Source organism: Prunus dulcis, chromosome 7, assembly GCF_902201215.1.
Source record: "Prunus dulcis chromosome 7, ALMONDv2, whole genome shotgun sequence".
In the NCBI taxonomy this organism is placed as follows: domain Eukaryota; kingdom Viridiplantae; phylum Streptophyta; class Magnoliopsida; order Rosales; family Rosaceae; genus Prunus; species Prunus dulcis.
In genome coordinates, this window is record NC_047656.1 from 3,767,927 (window position 1) to 3,782,781 (window position 14,855).

General features: G+C 37.1%; 3 protein-coding genes across 4 annotated transcripts; 2 read left to right on the forward strand and 1 right to left on the reverse strand.

Annotated features, from left to right (window-relative positions):
* The first annotated feature begins 1,443 nt into the window (after positions 1–1,443).
* On the forward strand, positions 1,444–5,693 carry LOC117633574 (chaperone protein dnaJ 72). Its single transcript, XM_034367227.1, has 3 exons — positions 1,444–2,139; positions 2,585–2,654; positions 3,179–5,693. The coding sequence occupies exons 1-3, from the start codon at positions 1,733–1,735 to the stop codon at positions 3,239–3,241; spliced, it is 540 nt and encodes a 179-aa protein (XP_034223118.1). The 5' UTR covers positions 1,444–1,732; the 3' UTR covers positions 3,242–5,693.
* Positions 5,694–5,915: 222 nt separating this feature from the next.
* Positions 5,916–7,173, reverse strand: LOC117633575 (probable steroid-binding protein 3). Its single transcript, XM_034367228.1, has 2 exons — positions 6,683–7,173; positions 5,916–6,378 (listed from the first exon to the last, which is right to left on the reverse strand). Exons 1-2 carry the CDS (start codon positions 7,027–7,029, stop codon positions 6,141–6,143), a joined length of 585 nt encoding a protein of 194 aa, XP_034223119.1. The 5' UTR covers positions 7,030–7,173; the 3' UTR covers positions 5,916–6,140.
* An 895-nt stretch (positions 7,174–8,068) lies between these two features.
* On the forward strand, positions 8,069–12,885 carry LOC117633576 (C-type lectin receptor-like tyrosine-protein kinase At1g52310). Of its 2 annotated transcripts, XM_034367230.1 has the most exons (6): positions 8,069–8,245; positions 8,375–8,474; positions 8,586–8,643; positions 10,231–10,656; positions 10,746–11,316; positions 12,006–12,885. In XM_034367230.1, the coding sequence occupies exons 2-6, from the start codon at positions 8,394–8,396 to the stop codon at positions 12,529–12,531; spliced, it is 1,662 nt and encodes a 553-aa protein (XP_034223121.1). In that variant the 5' UTR covers positions 8,069–8,245; positions 8,375–8,393; the 3' UTR covers positions 12,532–12,885. The 2 variants fall into 2 exon arrangements, with proteins under 2 accessions (XP_034223121.1, XP_034223120.1); XM_034367229.1 differs by having other exon boundaries at positions 8,069–8,474.
* The last annotated feature ends 1,970 nt before the right edge of the window (positions 12,886–14,855 follow it).

The window sequence follows — 14,855 nt, forward strand, 5'->3', positions numbered from 1 at the left end:
CTTGCTCCCATTTGTCTTCACAACCACAATCTTAGCTTTGCAATTGCATCTACTTATTCCCCGTTGTCTTTTTCTCTCCTGAGTTTCATCCCTCCTGTATGCACCTTGTTTGCAACATACAAATTCTTTCCTCAAAATCTCTTTCTTATTTTTCCCCCAAAAGCTGGAATGAAGTCGAATACCAAAGCCAGCTAAGAATGCATATCTATTATAGAAATTGTAAACGAGGTCAAGCGAGTCAAACTTCATCCCAACTGCTGGTGTTTCCTCATTTCTTACTTTAGGAATATAAACCCTCCCATTAGCTGTTGCACATTCATCACTCTCTGAGCCCCCAGACATTTTATCTACGTATATTATTGATCCACTTCTATATTACTGCATAGCAATTATTCATTCATTAATCAGTCATTACTGCATCACAACATATCAATGCATTCCACTTACACAAAACATTGCCCAAATTGACACAAAATACGCATAGCCTAACTTCCGATTACACAAAACGCAAGCAAAATTTAATAATAGTTACGTCATCTCTTGTGAAATAATCTGAAAAAAATAACATTAGAACCAACATGTTCAACTAAGAACACAAATGTAATTCAAACCACCAATTACAGAACTTCACCCAATATCCTCTCCAAATGCTTACTCCTAATGTCATTAAGCCTAAGTTTAGGTTCTTTTACCTACATTTCATAATTTTCCACCCCGACCAACAACAATGAACTAAGTATATTGAATATTCATAAGGAAATGACACATTATTGATTCCAAAAATGACGCATTATTGATGCCACAAATGACGAATTTCCCACCCTCACAAAAAATAAACCAAACCCAATAAAATCAATCTAACAAGTGAACTTACCTCTCAAAATCAATCGGGACCTCTGAAGTCAGTCAGCTGGAAAGAATGTGGTGGACATTAGAGAAGACTCTTTGGTATTTGAGACTCCATCTCTACCAAAATCGAGGAACAACTGCTGCTGCGGCTTCTAGCTACAAAAAGAGATATGCTACTTTGCTTTCATCTGGAATCTTGTCAGCTGAATGAAAAAGAGAAGGGGTTTTCACTTGAGCCATAGAATCAAAACAGGGCAACAGCTAGGTAAGAGCCATTCTTCGTAATACCCAGGATACCATAGATCGCAGGCCTCCCAACGAGCTAATGACAATCGAGTGACTATAAGTTTTGGGAGATTTGGATCCTTCTAATTGTGGGTTTGCTTTACATTCAAAAAGAGAGGATTGTGTTCTTCAGTTTTTCACAGAGAGGGAAAGAGGGGAACAACTGAAGTTGGGTTTCTAACGGGTTAGATTTCAACCCGATTCTACATGCACCCTCTTTTAAAAACTCACCGTTGGATGAAATCCAACAGCTCTTACATACCCCTCAAAAACACCCCTTATAACTTCCCACTCACTATAGAAGCTTCCAAAACAACAGGGGCTAAATTGAAAATTTGGGCAAAATTAGGAGACGAGCGAAATTTGCTTGCCCCATTTTTCCTGAAAATGAATTGCAAGCAAACTGCAAAACCATGGCAAAAAAGGAAGCGGCTATGGCGCTGCCACGAGGTTGAATTTACCATATATTTACCCAAACGAATTGAATTGATAAACCCCTCTGAACTCACTCCTTCTCTCCAATTCCATGGCCATGCCAACAGAAAATTAAACAATCACAAACAAAACATCGATTGAAAATCATCAAATTCCAAAACCAATGGACCACTACAAGGTTCTGGGGTTGCCAAGGAGCGCGAGCAAAGAAGAAATCAAGGAAGCGTTCAGGAAACTGGCGGTGAAGCTGCACCCAGACAAGCACTCCCACTCCCCCAAGGCCGTGAGGGAGAGCACCACCCTCAGATTCAAACAGGTCTCCGAGGCCTACCAGGTCCTCATCGACGATCGCAAGCGCGCCGACTATAATTTCCGGAGCTCTCGCTCCCACAATTACAATGCAAATACTAGTAATTACGGCCATGGTTATGGTTATGGTTATAGTGCTACCAATTATGGAGGCAAGTACAGAAGAGCCTCCTCTGGAGGCTCTGGAGCTTCCTCTGCGTTTGAGAATGTGCTTCGCTACGTCACGACGCGAGCGTTTCTTCTGAATCTCTCCGTTGCAGGGTATTGTTGTGTATTTTCCGTGGTTAATTTTTATGAGTGAATTGATGGTTGCAATTGAGAAATGTATGAATATACATGGTTGGTTTTTGTTCATTTTGATTTCTTTGACTGGTAAACTTGTTGCAAAGATATCTCATTTGTTCAGTTGTTATGGAATTTAGATTGTAATTTGTGTCAATTTGTGATCATGGGTTTTAGATGTTGACTCACTGCTATTTGGCCTGGTATTTTCTTTTCTAGCTTTTTTTTTCCAAGATATATATTTTTTTTAGTTAGTTTCAATTTTGTGCTAATTGCAATGATGAATGCTATAAGAAAAACATACCTATTAGCTAATGATGCAAACATGTCAGCACTTTTAACAATACCCAAATCTTCTTATATGTAAGATTTTTGGTACGTTTGCTCTCTGGAAATTTTTCATTGGTAGATGAATTTTATGCAGGGCTTTCTTAGGAGGCGTGGTCGTTGTTAATAGGGGCTGGGATGCTCTATGGAAGATGCATAATTCCGAGGTACGTTGCTCTTTTTTTTTTTTTTTTTCCCTTTCACCCTGGAATTCCTCTCTCCAGGGTTTTGTTTTTTAAATCCATGCTTTCACTACTTTGGGTCATACAATCTTCTGGGTGGGGACATGTGGTGTGTAATATGATTTATAGAAACCGAACCTAAGACCAATCTTGATCCTAATTTCAACCATTGTTCGCTGATTCATTTGGCTTACCTGAATGAACAAAAGAAGGGACCCTTCACGGTGCAAGCTATATAAATCCTTCCTAGAAACCATAGCGAGTTTGATAACTGTCATATGGCGTGCTTTTTGCGCACTTTTGATTATTAATATGAAATGCAAATTCAAAAAGTAAATCTAGAGGCATGCACAATCTCGATGCCTACTGGAGGTTTTTTTTTCGTTACTGAACTTTAAATACTTATTGGGGAATGTTTTACTTGGTGATTTTGAAATCATACCAGGGATATAATGCAGAATGAATGTTCTCCAAGATTGTTTCACTGACAAGCTTTCATTTTCATTCAGAAATCATTTGAAGAAACAATGAGATCCCTTGAAAGATCCAAAGTACGTAAAGAGAAGCCGTAGGAGGTGGCCATTAAACCTAGTTTGCCTTCTTCTTATTGTACTTAGAAGTCCTCTTGGTCAAATCACCACATTTGTCTGCAGATAAAAGCAAAAAGTTCTCATTAGTTTATGAGGACAGAGTATGTCGCTTTATAAGTATTTGTATAATCTATCTGTGCTTGATTCGTTATTGTTTTTTCCTTCTGAAACAATAATATATTTGTTCATGTACATAAAAAATAGTTACAATAAATGGAACATTTTAAGTATCATGTATTCAGGTTATGTATTATAGATATTTTCCTGATGTATACACACACATTCACACAACCACAGTAATCATTCCATTACATTTTATTGTAAGTATATTAAAATTGCTATATTTATGTATGAAATAGAGTCCTTTTTTGTCCAGTTAAAAGCAAAGAGCTCTTACTGGTTTTTGAAGATGGAGTATGTTGCTTTTAAAGTATTTGTATAATCTGTCTATACTTAACTCAGTATTTCTTTCTCGGTGTTTATTTTTTTCTCTTTCTGAAGAATAATGCACTTTGTTCATGTGGACATATATTACAATGATTGGAATTCTTCAATTGTCATGTTATTCAAGTTATGTGTCATAAAAATTTCTTGATGCATCAATAAACTCACACATCCACACAAGCACATTAACATGTCCCTTGCATGTAAGTGATAAGCAGAGTTATTTTGGTAAAATAACTTAAAATGTTAAAGTATTATACATAAAACAAAAGAAAAATAAATCTAGTTGTATAAATACTTTTAGTTGGAGTTTTGAATATTGAGTTTTTATTGAGAAGGTGTTCAATGTAAATTTATTTTTATTAAATGTTATTCTCAACCCTTCTTTCTATTTTGGCACAAAAGGAAAGCTTTGTTCTCTTACTTTTCATTTTTTAACAGACAAGGATCTGTGTCTTCCTTAATCTCTCTTCTTTTCCTTAAAGCCTCTCTATGTTACATTCTGATTTTCTTTTTTCTTTTTTTGCCTGTTATGATGGTTTCTGATTATTTGGATTTTGGTTTGTTCCTGAAGAAGAAGGAAACAGGTCGAGGAGGCCTATTTCTCAAGATAATCTGAGATGGATTCTCTTAGATCCAGGAAAACCTAGTTTTTAAAAAAAAAAAACAAATTTGTAATATAACCAGGAATCCACCAATCCGCATTGCGGACTCAGGTTTGAAACTGGGCCCCCCGCCAAGCCCTACAATCTTTTGGGAGGCAGGAAACACTAGAAAATTGCTAGATACGTAGCTTTGGGTGCTTTTGAACCTCAGACCACATGGGAGCAAACCGTGAGCCTGACTGTTCCAACTGACCCGCGTTAGTGGTTTTCTTGTGATTATCAGAGTTGGTTTATTTTTATCTAGTTTCTTTCTGATTAACCCTTTTGTTTTACTCTCTTGAATTTGTGGATAAAGGTTGGGTTGTAGTCGTTTTCATATGCTTATGTAGTGATGTGTATATTTAAGGGTACTGGACAAGAAAAAATGGTTAGTGCGGAGGATCGGATTTCGGTATTTGCCGGTTGATTATCTGCTAGAAGGAGAAGGATTTGGTGGGCTCTTGCTAAGAATTTAAATTTAGCTGTGAAGTGAAGCCTTCAATTTTTTTATTTGTTTTTAATCATTGGGAGGTTAAATCTATTCTGATGATTCCATTTCTTGCTGCTGCTCGTGTTTTATTTTATTGTGATGGCATAATCTGTTTATAATGTTATTACATTTGTGTGAGGATTGGTGTACCAGTGATATAGCAAAAGAAGGGATATTGAAAGATGTTTGAGGTGGATGAAAATTTGAGCTTATTGATCAAATGTTACAGAGAAAAGAAATGGATAGAACACATGCTCAAGCTAGTAACAGGCCCTGGGAATTTTTCATCAGATTCCGCTGAGGTGGTGCCTTGAAAATATGTTTCCTTCAGCAAAGGAAGTTTCAACAATACTGGTATTGAAGTTAGTCTGTTGACCATGTAATCAGAAGAAGATAATTCTGAAGGAGCTTATTTGTTGATGCCCTAGAGTATGGAAACTGTTCCTATTTCTAGTGATGCTCTGGTTCTGGAAAAGTGAGGAAAATGAAATCTGATGGAATGTTTAGTGGCTTCAGTTGCTAACATGAGAGGTTGGGTCTGTAATAAGCTTGCCGGATGTCGTGGAGATTGGAAATGCGGTGACGGTCGGATTGTTGGAAAGGATATTGTGTTGGCAGAATCAACTTTTGGGCAAGTGCCTTCTGATGAACTCACTAAGGAGGCAGTAAGCTGAGGTTGGAGTTATCTAGTAAGTCTGAATTAATAGCCTCTAGTTTTGTTTTTTTTTAGTCAGATGGGGGAAATGAATGTCTGCATAGCAGGTAGCTGAAGTGTTGTGAGCTGGGCTATATTCCCTTTTAGCTTTTGTATCAGGAATATTTCAAGTAAAATTCTTATTGGCAATGTTATGATTAATGGAATGAGCCAAACGTTGAGCTACCAAACCAGTAATTTTTTGGCTTTATAATTGCAATTGGGGTTCCCAGGTTGTTTTTCTCAGATCCTTTTCAAATGAAGAACTCTGCATGTTGCTTTGATTCTAGAAATGAGTAGACTTCATTTGATTGTAGAGTTTTGGTGGCTCTGGATCTCAGATGTCACAAAAAATTACATTAAGTTAAAATAAATAAAAAAATATGGGATGGAAGGGCTGACCACTGTGAAGGGAGTGGAGTCTTTATTTTATATCAACGTCGCAATTTAACATATCGGTTAAAGATGCTCTAATTACCTACCATATTTACATGAACAATAATAGCAACAAACAACCGCAAAGTTAAGATTCAGAAGAAATAAAGATTTAGATACCAACAGATTAGCCTCTTCTCTCATCTCCTCCCCTCTCTATTGTTCTTGCCCAATTCATTGCTGTTGAGCTTCAGTTTGCTCAGTCTTTGTTGGCTCTGCTACAAGCTTCCCAACATTGGGATATTTTTCAATGAATTTATCTTCCCAGTCCTGTAAAATCTCAAGTTCATCGGGACCAAGACCTTCAATGTTGCCATTTATGTCTTGGGGTTTGAAGGACAGAAGAGCTAAAGCTCTGCTAGCATCTCTTCCAGCAAACATTGCGTACGGTCCCCCAGGACCATAAAAATTCCTGCATGTTGTAAGGGCCACAAAACTCACTCAGTCCAATAATTTCAAAAATAAACCACAAAACCTAACTTGAAAAATAAAATTAGCAACATGTGCGGCGTGAATTATGCCAGTTCGCCAGTAAACATTGCAATTTCTATCCAAAATTCCGTTCAAAATACTCCATCAGCGACACGTATTTACTCCATCACTTAAATTAGACGAAAATTATGACTTGTTTTTAAATTGTAAGAAAATCAAACTACATGGGTCTAATTGCCACAATTAAAATGACATAAACAAAAGTGGAAAATCCGGCAAACTACCTGGAGGAAGAGACGTCATAGATCTGAGCTCTGATGGCCATGAGCAGAGGCTTATTGGGATCAGAACCATCAAAGCCTCTCAATTGTTGCTCCGTCATGTCTCCCATTTGCGTCGGAGTTGTAGTGGTAGTTTGGTTGAGATTCAAGTACTTGTTAACCAAATTGGAATCGGTGCCGATGCTCGCCGCCATGGGAGGCTTGTTGTAGTCTTCGGGCCCCACAAACATTGCGCTGACAATTCTGTAAACCACAACCATCATCCCTGCGATTGTGAAGAAGGCCGCCGGTGAAAGTCCCGTGTACAACGTAATCTCCTCCATCACTGCCCCGTATATTCCTCCCCCCATTTCTTCTCTCTTTTTCGTCGTCTTCTTCTAATTTCTCTGTTCTTATGTATATAGATTCGATTCTTCTACTTCACCTACCAAGTCAAAGTTCACCTACCTTTCTTTTTCTTTTTTGGTTTCTTCAATATATATGTTGTTTCTTTGCATATTTAACCCAGTCAGTCCATCAATATACTTCATACTATTGTAAAGAAAGTGGTGGACTTCACATAAAATTGGGGATTTTGAAAAAGACTAAAGGAGAGATAAATTTTTTAAAAGAAATCAAAATAGATAAAATTGTCCTTATTTATTTTTGGATTTTCTAAGGAATCATTTACATTTGCATGTCTTTGTTTTGAAAGTTGAAAGGTTTTTTTGTCTTTTCAAAAGTGAAAATTTTTTTGTAGCTAAAACCTAAATTTGCTTTTATAAAAAAAGGAACTAATATTCAAAAAACTTAACGATGATGTTGGATAATATTCGAAAAGTTTAATGATGATGTTGGAAGCCATCCAATTCTCATTGCTTAGCAAAACACACGTTGAAAAAAAGAGGAAAGAAAATAAGAGAAGAAAGGAAGAGCGAGGGGAAAGAAGGGGGAGTGAAATCTTGGAAAGTATAAATTAGTTTGTATGACACATTAATGGTATTGTTTTAAGTGCAAAGAAAGTGAAACATGTCATAAGAAGAATGCCAGTCCCGATCTCTTGGACCACAGGAGTCCAAGAGATTGTGGTCACCCACCGTTGGATATTAATCCAATGGTTCAAAATGATATATATAAATGCAATATGACATAAATGATTATTCCCCGATTCAAGTCATAAATGAGTGAACCGTTGAATTTACATCCAACGGTGAGTGACCATAAATCTCTTGGACTACAGGGGTCCAAGAGATCAGGATGCAGAAGATTTAAAAGAGAAGCTTAAAGAGAATGTTGCTAGCATTTTTCAGAAATTAGAAGGTTTTTAAAAGAAAAAAAAAAGTCAAATTAGAAAGGGAAAATAAGTGAAATTAGAAGGGAAAAAAAATATATCAAATTAGAAGGGGAAGACACTCTGACAGAAATGAGCGAGAGAGAGGACCACTGAGCGTGAGCGAGAGAGAGAGGGATTCAGAGAAACAAAGAGTGGGAGAGAGGCTCGCAGAGTGGTTTGGTGCCAAGTTGCACTTTTGCATATGAACAAGGACTTCCTTCCTGCTCTGTTGGGGTGACCATCTGAAGTGAGAGGTTGGTGGTCTGAAATGGCGGTAGAGTTAAAATGACTACAGATCGAATTATTGAGATAGTTCGCTTGCAGGCTGAAAAGGTGTAATGCTAACAATTGAAATTTCACTTGTATACATTTTTGCTTTCTAGGGTTTGTGGCAAGGTTCTCATGGAGGGGAATCTGGGTGCTCTGCAATTGCTTATGCCTCTGATTGTTTGCCTTCTGTTCGGTGGATGCGCTTCACATAGGGTAAGAAATTATGATGAACCATGTAGTTTAATTTTTCATTTTTTCAACTTGCAGAGTTAAGATGATTTACATTGTGGATCCATTTATTGATGCCTCGTTCTCATTCGTTAGGTATATAATGAGTCGATTCATAGGCAATTGGTTGCTACTGGAACTGAAGAAAATAAAGGTGTGAGTAACCCTTTTAACTTTTAAGTGCTAAATTTTTTGTTGAGCCATCCTAATTATTTTTTGAAAGCCACTTTTTTGGTTTATCCTAATTATTTTAAAGTTTCTTTACCATTGGAAGCTTCCTTAATCTGTTTTTTTTTTTTTTCTTCTTTTAAATGTCTTCACCAATGTCTTTTGATAAGTGCTTTGTTTGAGTTGTTTGCATCTCTCTCTTTGTGGAATTTCTTAATAATATGAATCCTAGGTTAAGCGTTAAGGGGTGCTCTCTGTGTGTGGGTTTTTATAAATTTTATCACCATTAAAAATAAAAATGCATCTCTCCGAATTCTAACGATGTGTTTGGATGAGGGAGTTTAAGAGTACTAAGGGAATTCAGGACGATGGAATCTAAAAAAGATGGAATTTATTTTTAGGATTTATGAACTTTCTTCTTTTGCTTACCTGTTAAGCATAACAGAATTTGAAGGTTACCTTTATGGAGGTATCAATATATGTAAATGAGTGCTGGTGACAGTTGTGGAAATGGTGGTGGCAACAGAGGCGGGAGTGATGCTGGTGATAGCAATAAAGATGGGAGTGGTGGTGCTGCTGCTGGTGGCAGTGCTAGAGGCAGAGAGGGGGGTTGGAGTGAGGTGGCGATGGTAGTAGTGTGGTGGAGGTGTCAGTGCCAATGATGATGGTGACGGCAGCGGCAATGGCACCAATGATTGTGGAGGTAGGATGGTGGTGGTAATGGCAATGACAAAGTGATGACAGCGGTGATGGTGATGGTGGTTGTTGTAGCTTTATTTCTCAAAATCTCTCATAATTTTGAGAATTTAGAAATGGCACCTATTTTGGTGTAATCTTAAGTTTGGATTTATGACTCCCAAACTCCCAAGTTTCTTTTTAATGTGAATATTGATTTTCTTATGACCCCAAACAAGGAAATTACTAATTAGTATATGTTATTTCAGAAATCCTGACTTTTATCTCAATTTCAAGTTTGTTTTTTCCATCCAAAAACATCCTAATACAGCTCCCAATAAAAAACCAAGAGCAAGTAGACTCTAGTTATCCGTTGCCCTTGCCTTCAAAATGTTTTCAAGGTCTTTTGTGCTGAACAAAAGTTATTGGATCACAGAAACAAAAACATTTCAGACGTCTGGTGCTAGCTGATTATGCTTCATTGCTTTTACTGATGAAAAAAGCACGTCATTTTCTTCGCCCGTTAGCAAGAATTAAGAGCAAGTTATGTTACCTATATAGAACACTTGGTACTGTGATGGCTGAGGTCTGAAATGCATAAAACTGCTATAGAGGATACTTATGATATAGAAGTTCAGCTTAGCTATGGAAGGCACCGGAACACACATATAATTTTTCTGTTGAAAAGAATAATCATAATGCTCCTGAAACTGATAGTGTACGTTTATATCATGCAATTAAAAGGTGTGAATATGCTGTTCCCTCATAAGCTGATTTAATGTGTCTTATTTTTTACAGCATGCTGGTAATGTGTGTGTTGATAATATAGATTGCGTTCTATATCAGTTTGTAATCGAGCTATTATGTTAACATTGTAATTGTAATTCTTTTTTAACAGCACCATGCCCCAGTGGTTGGATTCTTGGACCCAATAAGCGGAAGTGCTTTGGTTATATGACCAGCCGCCAACCTTGGAATGAGTCAGAAACCCGTTGTAAAAGTTATAATGGAAACTTAGCAGCATTCAAAACATCTCAAGAACTGGCCTTTGCTCAGAATCTATGTGCTGAAACCATCAGTGGCTGCTGGGTAGGGGGAAGAGGTGTCAACTCTACTATTGGTCTTGGTTGGAATTGGTCCGATAATACTTCATATTGGAATGAGTCTCTCTTTCCTGGGGAACCCCTTCAATCCATTTGCAGTAACATCTCTTGTCACACCAATAGTTCTATTGATGTATGTATATTGGTTACTAATGGATCCGCATCCCTCTTGGTTGAAAGATGCAACATGTCTCATGGTTTTATATGCATGGTTGATTTAGGTATATATTCTGTAACATCCAATTCATTGTGCACTTCAATCTTGCATTGCCTATCCAGCTAATTTTAATGTTGTCCCTGTTTCTTTCAGGGAACAGATGTTACCACATGCATTGCCACAGAGAATATCTTATCATCCTTGGAGTTGTAAGTGGATTGATTCTCTTCACAACATTAGCTGTAGTTATTTGGCTTCTTGCATACAAGCGAAGCAGGAAGCGCAGACGTTCCCGCAGACTTTCTAATCCAGCAGCTACTGCATTAGTCCCTCCATCATGGAAAGTCTTCATGAAAGAGGAACTAAGGTCAATTACAAAGAACTTTAGTGAAGGAAACCGTCTTCTGGGAGATGCCAAGACAGGAGGAACATACAGTGGGCTTCTTCCTGATGGTTCAAGGGTGGCAGTTAAGAGGTTGAAGAGATCTAGTTTTCAAAGGAAAAAGGAGTTTTACTCTGAAATTGGAAGAGTTGCAAAGCTTCACCATCCAAATTTGGTGGCTGTGAAAGGCTGCTGTTATGATCATGGTGATCGCTACATAGTTTATGAGTTCATCATTAACGGGCCCTTAGATAAATGGCTGCACCACATACCTAGGGGTGGTCGGAGCTTAGATTGGGGAATGAGAATGAAAATTGCAACAACTCTTGCACGAGGAATTGCGTAAGTTATACAACACTTTCCCTTGTAGTCTTATTAGGTAAAACCAAACATCTATAATCTGAGACTGATTCTTGCTTCAGTGGATTTTTCCAATGGGTGCTTTTTTCCTTGTTCTTTAAAAAAATATGATAGTTTCATTTCTAATAATTATGAACATTTCAGTCCTCACTAAATTTACCACTGTCCAATTGACCTTGTTAGCAACATTTCTGAAGGCAAGTCTCCTCTTTATGCCTGTTACCGTAGTTCTTATGGTTAATGTGTTCTCAAATCACTTTGTACACACCATAGACAATTTTCTTAAAGCTGCTTACTTTGATATTATATTTGACCTGTATCATAAATATCTCAGATGAGCATGTGTTAAATTTTGTATGATAAGAGGCGTTTTGGAAGAAAAACAATACATTATGAAAGGTTTGTTCCCAAGGCTCTAATTTTTTGGCCAGAATTTGTGTGCCCAAATTTGGAAAGACCAGGAACAAACTGATCTTCAAGTTGGTCCTGCTGGACATCATTGTTATGATTGTAATGGTTTCATCCGTTGTTTTTGTTCTTGTAGAGGTCCTTCTGTTAATTTTTATGATGCTTTCGCTTGTAACTGTGTGGCTTCATGTCTGGACAGGATTTGAATGGTGAACAATGAATTGTGTTTAATTGGTGTTTCACCTGTTAATATGTTAAAACAGGTTCCTGCATGACAAAGTGAAGCCACATGTTGTGCATCGTGATATCCGTGCCAGTAATGTACTGCTTGATGAAGATTTTGGAGCACATCTAATGGGGGTTGGTCTCTCAAAGTTTGTGCCGTATGAAGTGATGCATGAGAGGACAGTGATGGCTGGTGGCACATATGGATACCTGGCTCCAGAATTTGTCTACAGAAATGAGCTTACAACAAAGAGTGATGTTTATAGTTTTGGTGTGCTGCTGCTTGAAATTGTGAGTGGGCGTAGACCTGCGCAGGCTGTTGATCCAGTCGGTTGGCAGAGTATTTTTGAGTGGGCAACGCCTCTGGTGCAGGCTCATCGCTACCTAGATCTCCTGGATCCTCATATAACCCCTTCTTCTCCGGATATCCCGGAGGCCGGTGTGATTCAAAAGGTGGTGGACCTTGTTTATGCTTGTACGCAACATGTGCCATCAATGCGCCCAAGGATGTCTCATGTTGTTCATCAACTTCAACAGTTAGCCCAGGTTCCCATTCTAAAATAGTTTTAAGTGAGTTTCGGGTTTAGTATTTATGTATACAGTGCAAGTAATGAGAATTTGTAGCTTGTAATGTTTATTCTCCAGTTTAGGGGCCATATGACCAACTAGAGTAAAGCTCTTAGCCAGAATGTAGGGTTTAGGGTTTAGCACACTCAAGGCCATAAGACCCTAAAGTCTAGCACTACCTAAGTGGCTGATGTAGTCGTCAGACTGACAATTGCAATCCAATCGGTAATTTAATTGATAATATCTGTCTGTATTGAAATAAAACAAATGGTAGGTATAATTTGGTCTGAAATGGGCCCAGAGTCAAAATTGCAAAGTTTTCTCAATTAATATGTGCACTGCATTTATTTATTGGAGTCCTTATGTATTTTTGTTAGTTTGAATGCACATAATAGATCCCGTTAGATTCGGATCCGGATTCTCTGCTTTGATTTTCTCTGTTGGTATCTACTTGACTTTTGCCCATCATACGAAACATCCTTAAAAATTTGGGTGATTTTATTTGCTCCTCGTTATTTGCTCTTTTAACCCTATATTAATTTTAAAAATGAATAACTTATTTTATTTTTATACATAATTACTGTTAAGGACAAAAAATATTTAAAATAAAAATTAAATTTACTCACTATATCCCACATACGTTAATGCAACTTAATTAGACTCTTTTTTCAAACTATCATATTCCTACATCCCTAAAAAGGTTTATATACTTATATTCTGAAAATATATATAGTATTTATTTATTTATATATTTATTCATGAAGGATGAGACTGAAGTTAGAGAGGCTTCAAATGAGGTATAAGTTTATTTTTTTGTGTTTTTCAAGTTTAGGGTTGCATGGTGGTTGCTGGTTACATGTAGCACACCGGTACCAAACGCAATAGGAAAATTCGGTGGAATGCCACTGAAACATTGAACTATTTCGATTGTGTTTGATAGACTGTTAACTTAAGATGCGGTAGAGATTCACTGTAACGTGGAAAGGACTTCGGTGACGTATGATCGACTTTTACCTATCATTTAGTGGCGAAGAACTGAAATATATTTGTTTTTTCAGTAACTTATTGTTGACCACAAATTTAATGCAAGTTATTTTGACCTTACTCCTATTGAAGGAACAAAAACAAGGTGACACTGCTATTAAAGACAACAATGTTGGAATAGAATGTGTAATGAACTACAGTGATCAATTCATAACTTATTAGGTACATAACCATGTTGTTTCGGAGTATCTTCAAGGTCATTCATTTGTGGAGCGACTCTCTGAAGAGGAAAATGCTTTGTTGGTGGACATGTCTAAGAGTTTGGTGAAACCCAGAGACATTTTGGTCACCCTGAAGGATAGAGATGCAATGAATGTTTCAACTATGAAGACAATATACAATGCTAGGATCTGAAATAAAAAGGAAGAATTTGTTGGGAGAACACAGATGCAACAATTGCTTACTAAGTTGTTCGAATACAATTATATTGGGTGGCATAGGACATCTGGTGATACTGTAACTGACTTATTTTGGACACACCCCGTTAATATTGAGATTTTGTGTGCATTTCCACATGTACATGTTGCGTACCTATAAGACTAATAGGTAGCGTTTCCCACTATTGCAAATTGTGGGGGTGGCATCTACTAATACGTCTCTGGTGCGTATGTGTATATTAATTCCAAGAAGGAAGATAATTACACATGATTGAAGAGTGTATAATTGTCTTCATGGTGTTATTGTCACTGATCAAGAGTTAGCACTCATGAATTTTATTACGTATATATTTCAAAAAGCACGACATTTATTATGTAGATAGCATATTAACAAAGGAGTGTTGACAAACTGCGAGAAGTTATTTGGGACCCTCAAACAATGGAAGCAATTTAATGGGGATTGGAATACTTTGGTTGGTTCATAAACAAAGGAGGAATATTAGTTTGCGACAAATTGAGTCTAAGTTTAGTGAATTTCAAAAGGCTCTCAAATACACACATGAAAATTGGTTAAATATATTTAAGGATAGATTTGTGGCTACATGGACATACACTTGTATGCATCTTAGATAGACAACCTCAAATAGGTAAGTATTTTAGTCCACTTTTGATAGGTTAATTTTATAATTTATTTTGCTTCCATAGAATTATAATTGTTATCAACAGAGCAGAAAGTGCACATGCAAAGTTGAAGAGACAAGATCATGGGAAACTATTCACTCCTTATTAAATTAAAGCTGGAGCACATAGAGATTAAGACATCTTTTGAAAAGAGTCTGTGTTTTATTTAACATAGGTTCAAGCATCTGGAGTTGAGCGAGTTAGTAGGTTTGGTTTCTA

Bases quoted from the DNA above. Each gene is read 5' to 3' on its own strand.
- LOC117633574 (XM_034367227.1), top strand. From the start codon at position 1,733: ATGGACCACTACAAGGTTCTGGGGTTGCCAAGGAGCGCGAGCAAAGAA. The intron at 2,140-2,584 runs GTATTGTTGTGT...AATTTTATGCAG, and splicing joins CTGAATCTCTCCGTTGCAGG to GGCTTTCTTAGGAGGCGTGG. The intron at 2,655-3,178 runs GTACGTTGCTCT...ATTTTCATTCAG, and splicing joins GGAAGATGCATAATTCCGAG to AAATCATTTGAAGAAACAAT.
- LOC117633576 (XM_034367229.1), top strand. From the start codon at position 8,394: ATGGAGGGGAATCTGGGTGCTCTGCAATTGCTTATGCCTCTGATTGTT. The intron at 8,475-8,585 runs GTAAGAAATTAT...CTCATTCGTTAG, and splicing joins GTGGATGCGCTTCACATAGG to GTATATAATGAGTCGATTCA. The intron at 8,644-10,230 runs GTGTGAGTAACC...CTTTTTTAACAG, and splicing joins TGGAACTGAAGAAAATAAAG to CACCATGCCCCAGTGGTTGG.
- LOC117633575 (XM_034367228.1), bottom strand. From the start codon at position 7,029: ATGGGGGGAGGAATATACGGGGCAGTGATGGAGGAGATTACGTTGTAC. The intron at 6,379-6,682 runs GTAGTTTGCCGG...TACAACATGCAG, and splicing joins TATGACGTCTCTTCCTCCAG to GAATTTTTATGGTCCTGGGG.